This window comes from Musca vetustissima, unplaced genomic scaffold, assembly GCF_032173495.1.
Source record: "Musca vetustissima isolate MV318-11 ecotype Yass unplaced genomic scaffold, APGP_CSIRO_Mvet_v1 utg20950, whole genome shotgun sequence".
Lineage (NCBI taxonomy): Eukaryota > Metazoa > Arthropoda > Insecta > Diptera > Muscidae > Musca > Musca vetustissima.
In genome coordinates this window covers 1-9,982 of record NW_026878111.1, presented here as the reverse complement: position 1 = coordinate 9,982, position 9,982 = coordinate 1, and the positions used below count along the sequence as shown (strand labels likewise).

At 35.4% G+C, this 9,982-nt stretch overlaps 1 protein-coding gene across 1 annotated transcript; it reads left to right on the top strand.

The window, feature by feature from the left end:
• Positions 1 to 1,683: 1,683 nt before the first annotated feature.
• Positions 1,684 to 4,176, top strand: LOC133322915 (uncharacterized; the record flags this gene model as incomplete). The annotated part of the gene is made up of 3 exons (XM_061531867.1): positions 1,684 to 1,751; positions 3,198 to 3,779; positions 3,864 to 4,176. Coding segments are annotated over exons 1-3 (963 nt in total), but the record flags the coding sequence as incomplete, so codon positions are not given.
• Between the last annotated feature and the right edge of the window lie 5,806 nt (positions 4,177 to 9,982).

The following is a 9,982-nucleotide window of genomic DNA, read 5'->3' as shown; positions in this document are numbered from 1 at the left end:
TGCATAAAATCACTTTCTGAGTCAATTTATGCATGTCCGTAAACAAAGTACAGATCGCATTTATGATCCCAATTGAATGAAATTTGGCACAGCTCATTTATTTGGCCCAGGGACGAACCCCAATGAAATTGGAAAAATCGGTCCAGATCTTTATACAGCTTAAATATATATATTTTCGTCCGATTTAATGTAAATGGTGCACCATAGTCCCTATATATCCTTTGATTTGCACGAAATTTGGCATAGCGTAGTCAAATATGTCGCTATGCCAAGTGTTAAGTTTCGTAAAAATCGGTTCAGATTTAGATATAACTCCCATATATATTTTCGTCCGATTTAATGTAAATGGAGCGCCAAAGACCCTATAAATCTCTCGATTTGCATGAAATGTGGCATAGCGTACTGAATTGAGTCCAGAATGATGTGTGCGAAGTTTCGTAAAAACCGGTTCAGATTAAGATAATGCTACCATATATATTTTCTTCCGATTTTATGTAAATTGTGGACTAAAGACCCAAAGTGTCTCCGATTGGCACAAATTTTGTACAGTGTACTGAAATTAATATAAATTAATCGCTGGCAAGTTTCTTTATAATCGGTTCAGATTTAGGTATAGATTAACATAATTGGGAAAGTCCGATATGGGCTAAATATTCACCGTATTGTTTTATGATTTGTTGCCATTTTAAAGGTAACTTCATAAGGCCTCTCTAATAGAAGTTGATGTTTATTTGCAAAAAAACCCTAGTAGTGATTTTCACTATCCTCCCTAGATTTTTATCATTAAAGAAATTTTGCAATGCAAAAAAAGACTGTATGGCGGCTGTATTAAAACTTTCTGGCTAGTCCCTGTGGATGTGTTTCTAAGCGTTGTCCTGGTGGAACACGACACCTCTCCTGTTGGCCAATTCTGGTCGTTGCCGGTCAATTTTTATCTTCAAACGGTCCAGTTATTGACAGTAGAGATCAGAATTTAGCGTTTGGCCATATAGAAGAAACTCATAATAAATAATCCCCTTCCAGTCCCACCAAATGCATTGCAGAACCATCCTGGCCGTTAGTCCTGGTTTGGTGCTTCATTGCTCTTTAGAAAAATGCTGCCTAGATCGCACAGGGTTATCGTATGTGATCCATTTCTTATCACCAGTCACCATCCGTTTTAGCAATGGGTCTATCTCATTCCATTTGAGCAAGGCTTCGGAGATGGAAATTCGATCCATCCAATTTTTTTCTGTTAATTGGTGTGGCACCCAAACATCGAGCTTATTTTCGAATCCAGCTTTGTGTAAATGTTTTAAAACAGTTTTATGGTCGATTTTTAGCTCCTGGGCAATGTTACGACTGCTAACATGCCGGTCAACTTCGATCATTTCTCCGATTTGATCGACATTTTCGACGACCGGCCTAATGGATTTCTTTTTTCCCAACATTTTTCGTTTCGATTTTAGTTAAATGGTGCACCAAACTTGATAGTAGAGTGTTCCTGCCTTCGCTCAAACCAAAACGATTTTCTATTATTTAATTTTGTGTTTGTTTTTACTTGTCTATAAGAAAAATAGTTCAAAAGACAAGGAAAATGTTGTTGTTGTTATTTTTATTTACTTTTGTTGCCGAATATAAACACTCGCCGATGCTGAAGAAGAAAATGAGGATGATGATGACGACAACTTGGGGTTGGTGATGATGCCGGAGAATAATGATGACGATGTTGTTGATGCCATCGCCACGGACAATGAGAACGTTCAGTGGGTGTGAGTGTGTGTGTGTGCGTGCGTACGTGTATATTTCGGAGGATAATGTTCTGATGATGCTCTAATGGTGTGGTGGTCTATCCGATGATGATGGTGGCACACAGAAAAATGCTGCCTCTCTTACCGCTTCATTGACTTATGCATTTTACGGCATTATATCGCCATGGCATGATCGGTGAAATTGAAAAAAATAAAATCAAAATAAATTCAGTTCCTCCATCTGCGGTGATCAATTGTGTTGGGATTGTGGTTTTTTTAGGTTTTCACTTGTCGTTTTTTGATTCTCTTCGCTCTGTTTGGTAGTGAGACGTACGTCTCTGCTCTGATTTTAGTTATGGCCGCCGCCTGATTGCTGCTGATACGCAACGTGACCATAATCGAGAGATTTAGTGAAATCAATGAATGCTAAAGGCAAAGATGAACGCGCGGCAAAATTGTGGAGAGCAAAAGTAGATTTGGAAAATATATGTTGAAAAAGAAAAAATAAAAATAATATTGAAGGAAAAAAATAAATAAATTGAAAATTCTGATAATAAAAAAAAATAAATAAAAATCACAAAAATAAATATTTATTTTGCTTAAAAAATTGTGTAAATTTTATGTTGCTTATATTTTTTATTGCTGTTTATAAAAGCTTGTGTGTCTGTTTTATTCTTTATGTGAAATGACAACGAAATATTCCCCTTAAGAGAAAAGGGAAAAATTAAAAAAAAATGAAATTATTTATAAATAAAAAATAACAACAAGTATTTATTATAATTAAAAAATAACCAAAAATTTTAATAAATTAAAAAAATAACAACAAATAATTCAAATAAATTAAAAATACAAAAGTGTGTTGAAAGTGAAATCTCTTTGAAATTTATGTGAAATAAATGTATATGAAAAAAAAGCAAATCACAACGAAACCCATATTTTTGCCATTATGAAAAAGTGTTCTCAACGAAAATAGTCCCCATCGAAATACCAAAAAAAAAAAATTGTGTTTTTGTCATCACCAACAAAAAAGAAACAAAGCTACGCAAAAAAACGAAAATATTTCCCCAACCAATTTAGTTTTACCCGTTGTGCTAAATTTGTTTTCTCCTAGCCGAAGAACGAAAGAAAGAAAGAAATGTCCAATGTTGTTATGCCCGAAATCTTAGTCATCTCTTGAGAGATATTTTTCGTGGCGTTTTGGTTCTTTTTCACGTTTTTATTTTTCGCTCAGTTGTTGTACTCGTGTTTTTTTTTTCAAATGACACAAGCAAATTTTCCAACAACTGTTGGCTGTCAATTTTAAGGAATTTTTGTTTTGTGTCATCTTCGGTTTCATTGTGCGTGTTCGGCATCGTATTGCTTTTTTTCTGAAAACTTTTCGTTTTGTTTTTCAATAATTTTTCGATTTTGTTGTTGTTGTTACATTAACTCGAAATAGTTGAAAACGGTTTTATTTTTAAACTGCAGAAAATTAAATCATTGTAAACAACGAAGAGTTCATTGGCGTTCCACACACAACTCGGCCGATGACTATACATGCATGGAACGACGCAGCAATATTAACGACACAACAATCTATGGTGTTGCAGCCAAACAACACAATCCAACTCCATCGAACACAAACACATCGACACCACCTCTATACACACCATTGGCCACAACCGCATCCATCACACTGGCACCCACGCCCTTATCCCTTTGTGCTGCTGTTGAAGATATGGCGGCGTCAGCGTCACCGTCCGCATCTTCGTATCCCCTAATGAGAGCGGCAACAGCAGATGCCACATTTCCCCATGCCAGCGCAGGTGGGGGTAGTCTTGGCAGCGGCGACAGCAACAGCAGCCTTAGCTGCTGTGCCAGCAACAACAGCAGTAAACAAAATCTAAACAACAGTTCATTAACACTGCCAGCATCGCCGGTGCCTACGGCGGATTATAATAACAGCACCATTACGAACACCACCCCGTCAATGGCATGTTTTTCTCCAAATTCAACAACGACAACATCTTCATCGTACAATACAGCAAATGCAATGCCGGCATTTATGCCGTATAGCAATAACAACCACAACAACACAAACACCACCAACAATTTTAATAATAACAATGGCAACTACAACAACATGCGGGACAGTACCTGTTCCAATCCAAACAAACAATGTGTTTTTAATTTAACCAATTCACCACCCATTACACCCGAACCGTATCCCTATCGTAAATCGCTATCGTTCTCCACACCCATATCAACGACTACAACTCGTCCAAAAATAACTCGCAATTCTAGCCGACATAGCTTGGGAAATTATGCCGTAACACCAGCATCAATGACAGCATCAAATACTGGACATCATCATCCACGACGTAGTAGCCTCTGGCCTGAGGCGTTAATGATAAATACCCGGAATTTTGCAACAAAGGATAATGAAAGGCGTACATCGAATTTGACGGTATGTAAAATGTTTGGATTTTATAGGAATTGAATAAAAAAGCGTATATTACAACAACAACAAAAAAGTTCATAATTTTTATTATCATGGGTATTCTCTTCTGATGATAATCTAGAATGTGGGCGTGTTATTGTGTCCTTAAGCTGTAATAATAACGAAGTTTTGATCCCAGGCCGAACACCTTTTATAAAATAAATACTGGAATTAGTTATGTGCTTGTCTGAACATTCGACAAAATCCTAATACAGTCCTGATTCTGGCCAAGGTGATACATATGGGTGATACTCGGTTAATATTTATGATCACCCCCACCACTCCACTCATTTGCACAATATTTACTTGCTATATGTAAATCTCAAAATATACAGTGGCACAATCAGAGATGGCCTGTCAGAAACAGTGACGTAAATTACATACATTTCCGACGTATAATACATACGTCAGAAACGTCGGAAACCTATACAAATCCATTAGGTTTTTGACAAAATAGCTATTTCCATTAATCAATTTGGAAATTACGCATGCTTTACTCAAGTCCATATAAAATATCAAAATTATCTTCTCAAAAAATTTAGAAATTTTTATCAGTTCTAGTAAGGAATAGTCTCAGATACATGTAAAAATAATATATATTCTTGAGAATAACTGTATATATGCTGATAATATTGATATAAATGACGTTTACTACATTTATTACATTTTATGCAGGTATATGACGTTTTCGACGTTTACACCTTTTTGACAGTCGAAAACCTAAAAATTCATCACAAGGACCACCTCTGGGCACAATATTGCAATCATGTCTTTGGGGATGGAAAATTCCTTGTAAGGATGAAAGCCCTTGGAGAATCAGAACCCAGAAGTATAAATTCTGCATAGATCAAGATTTGGAGTTATGGGATGACAATTTTTTTGCTGATAATTCTAAAGTATATGAGTTGACATGTCTTCGTTCAAATCGAATGCGGAATCATGCCTTTGGGATGGGAATTTCCTTGTAGAGCATATTCAGAACCCAAAAGCATAAATTCTCCATAGGCCCAGATTTCGACCTATGAGATTATATACTTTTTGCTGATAATTCTAAAGTATATGTCTTCGGTCAAATCGAATGAAGAATATTTTTTCGGCCTTATTTTCTCAAAGCGCAAACTAAATGCCACAACAAGAGATTTGTTGAACTGCAAATTTCCACAACAAGATTTTAGATAAGGTCCCCAAAGACAGGAAATCGATTGCAAGAAAATCATGCTCAGAAAAACTTATATCTACGATCACTAATAAATTTCTTGGATTGTTAAGAGATTCATTTTCCTCTGAAATGATTGAAATTAAAAGTTCGGGTCAGAAAACTAACACTCTAGTGCTATGCATTAAAACAAAAAGGTCCGGTTCCATATTAAATTTTAGCAGAGGGTTAATTTCTGCTTCTCAGACGATAAAATGCACCCTCGTAGAAAGTTTGCAGTATTGGTCCATGTTTCAGCATATGCTCCAAATGAAAAGTATTTTGTAATATCTAGCCACATTTTCCAACCTAAGAGGGTGTACTGTGGCATTTCAGATTTTTGAAGAGTAAAATATTTAATACTAGCAAGGAAAGTAGTAAAGTCGGACGGGGCCGACTATATAATACCCTTCACCACTTTGGGTATATTCCACAGATGGGCCCTAATAGACGTCCCATTTTTCAAAATCATTGACATGAAATTACACAAAAAGAAACCATTCACATGAAATCTGAACCGATTTCAACGAAACTTTACACACAGTAGCCTATACTAACTTCAGTGTGTTGTGCAAAATTGTGTGCCAATGGGCTCTGTTTTAGGAGTTATGCTAAATTTTGTGCGAATCCGCCATATTTTGGGGCTTTAGTGCACCATTTACTGAAAATCGGACGAAACTATATACGGAAGCTATATCTAAATTTGAACTGATTACAACAAAAGTTGACACATGTTAGGATGTATTAACTTCAGTATGTTGTGCAAAAGTTTGTGCGAATCGGCCATATTTTGGCTTTGATGCACCATTTACTGAAAATTGGACGAATCTCTATATGGAAGCTATATTTAAATCTGAACCGATTTCAAAGAAACGTTGCTACACAGTAGATTTTACAAACTTTAGTATGTTGTGTTAAATTTTGTGCGAATAGACCACATTTTGGGGCATTGGTGCAAAATTTACTGAAAATCGGATGAAACCATATATGGAACCTTATCTAAATCTGAACCGATTTTCCCAATTTCAATAGGGTTCGTCTTTGGGTCCAATAAATGAGCTGTGCCAAATTTCATCCAATTCCGATTATAAATGCGAAAAGATTCTATAAATATTCTCAAAAGGAACCGTGGGTCTATCACGTTTCCTTTTGCCTGTTACAAAAATATGCACAAAGACATAATACCAGAGTATGGTGAAGGCTATAAAATGTATATAGGTCACAGACTCGGTAAAGCTCCTATATAGAGGTCACTCCTCATTTAATTGTCGATCCTATAAAGTATATGTATACATTCTTGACCAGGGTAAAATTCTTAGACGATTTAGCATTGTCTGTCCATCAGTCTGTTGTAACCACGATATTTTCTGAAGGAGATGAGGTGCAAAAATTTTGCATATGGTTGTCTACAGGTCAAGTTCGAAGATGGGATATATCGGCCAACGTTTATGCATAGTCCCCATATAAGGGTATTTGTATATTTTGTATTGTATATTTTTCGATAATTTAGAGTTCATGATTCGTTAAAATTTAGTCTCCACTGAAAATTATTTTTTGGGGATGCTTCCATATAACGCTACCCGTAATGTTCGTTATTTTAGGGTTTTTGATACAGCTTTTCAATCGAATTTGCTGTAATTTGGTATTTTGTAGTCTCTCCTCTAAAGATTATAAATATAGGTCCACATTTCCCATAGCCCTCATATAACGGTATTCCCAAATTTTTAATATTTTGAGGGTTTTAATTCTACCATTGGAGGATATCGAGATAAACAACTAGAACGTCAGATTCGAGAATGAAATATATCGACCAGCATCAGGCCTAGCCCCCATACAATGATATAATATAATCTACCCATAATAATGACCTAGCCTCCAGGGATGTACGCATCTATTGAACCAGCATCTACCACACCATACATAAAAACTTGTGTACGTTGGTGATATATAATATAACTATATAATATAACTTTTCATATAACTTTGGCCTATAAATTGCAGCATTTTATCAATACCGGTCCACATTTCGGTTTCGCAAACCATTCGAAAGACAATTGATTTGTCGCTCTTGATACTCGTTCCTTTTTCAAGGTAGTCTCAATACGACAATTGGAGATACTATTAGGAGAACACCCCATCCTGAACCTACTGTTCCAAAATATAACAAAAAGTATGGTTTTTGGAGAAAACCATAAACTAAGGGTCACTAGGAAACTATTACAAATAACCAGATATATTGGCGACACCCTTTGTTTCTGTGCTAACAAATACGCTTATGAAGTAAACAAAAACAAAAAGGATTTTCACTCTCTTTGGAATATTGTCTAATACTAGAATGTAATCCAAAAAATTAGTTCACCAATCCCATATATTGAAAACCTCTACCATTTCACTATCTCAATAAGTATTACCACATGGACTTGACTCTTACTTAACAAGAAGAAAAAAATAAAACACACAAACAAATATATTATGGGCATTGTTTGTTGTTTATTTGTTACAAAATTAACATATAAATGACAATATTTCTAATATACTCGCATACATATGTAAATGTATAGTGTCATATGCGTATGTAAATAACTATATAGTTATTGAAAACTGATGGTTCGGGGCGGGTGCGTAACATTCTTAATGTTATTTTGTCTGACATATGACGTAGAGGCCATTGCTTAGCCATAAAAAGTAATTCACATGTCTCCAGAGTCGTTACTAAGTACAGAGAGGACATATACTATGCGCTGTGGTTCGGAATGTAAGTAAGCAGTACGTGTTCGACACACACCTACATATTTGTGCAAATATGTGCGTTCTCTTATATCTATTTGCCGAAAATGCCGACGATTCACATAGACAGGAACTCACATTAAACGACATTGGAAGAGACATTACGTCGCATAACCAGACTAACCTATAGAATTATGGTTGGTCGCCAAAGTCGACCTTTTTTCAGTTTCGTCTTTCTAGTCATCGTGTATGTGTATTTTTAAATATTTTACTATTTTCATTTAAGTTTCTCTGTTTTTCTTTTTTTTTTTGTAGTTTTCTTTTTTTCTATTTTGCCTAGCCTTTCTCCAAATGAAAGCGTACCAGCAAATCGTTCGAAAAGAAACATGTTGAAATGATACATGAAACTTATTGAAAAGCAAAAAGGAAACAAGAATAACAACATCACGCACACGTAATAATCAGTGGGGTACATGAAATATAATTAATGGATATACATACATAGTCCTTTTTGAGGTCTTCCCTATATAAAAGACGTTTTTCCAGATTATAAATATTTTCTATTAAAGAAACATATTTTGTATATGGGATACTCTGACGTGGATTCCACAGATAGAAGATCCGCTAAATATCTTCTAGGACCTCGCGATAATAGTTAGTTATGTTGTAGATGAATGACCTGTCATAAGCCTGTAGTTCCTAAATATTTTCTATATAAAGAATATAGCTCTTATATAAAAGAGTTCCTTTAGGTCTTATATATAGCGGATCTCCTAGAAGTGTTCCATACATACAAAATCTCTATAGAAGATCTCACATTCATATTAAGAATATATCCACAAGTTATTTATTAAAGAAAGATATACTGCAGCTAGGAACTTTCACAGATAGAAGATCCGCTAAAAGTATTCTAGGAACTCGCACATGTCTCTTATAGACAAGAAGTCTTTGACAGTCATCTTATGGTGAGAATATCTCTCATAGGTATGTTGTAGATGAATGACCTGTCATAAGCCTATTATAAAAGAAATACTTCATGAGATTTACAAATTTCATACATAAGACCTCTGCAGGTTCTTGTAAAGAACATCACGGCAGGGTTCCCATAGAAGACTTTCTACAAGTTTCCTTTATATAGAATACATCCTACAAGTGTGCTTATATAGAAGACCTCCTACAGGTCTTCTTGTGTAGAAAAAACTCCGACGGATTTTTATTATGTAGAAGACATCCTATGAGTCCTCGCTTCTGTAGATCTTTTACAGAAGAGCAGCCAACGGTCTTCAATGTGCAGAAAATAGAAAAGTGTGCTCATATAGAAGACTTCCTACAGGTCTTTTTGTGAAGAAAAAACTCTGACGAATTTTTCTTATATAGAAGACCTCCTATGAGCCCTCGATTATGTAGATCTTTTACAGAAGAGCAGCTAACGGTCTTCAATGTGCAGAAAATAGAAAAATTCGTCCCAATCGGACTAATTTTAGTCTTTTGGTATACCACTTAGATGAAATCGGATGAAAATATATGGAAGCTATATCTAAATCTGAAACGATTTTCTCAATTTGATTGGCTTACGTCCTTGGGACAAATAAGTGACTTGTGCCAAATTTCATGGTGAATGGTATAAAAATATCCTACAGGTCTTGCGTATATGGAAGACCTCCTGCAGGACCACAAGTTTTCATTAATAGGAGATCTGCTATTGGTACTTTATAGAAGATATCCTACATATCTTATATATAAGATATTCTCTAAGTCCTCTTTAAAAAGAAATCTTCCCACAGATCGGCAATATGTAAATCTTTCGTGGTAAGAAAGTCTCCTTTTGACATTGTACGAGGTGAAAGGTAT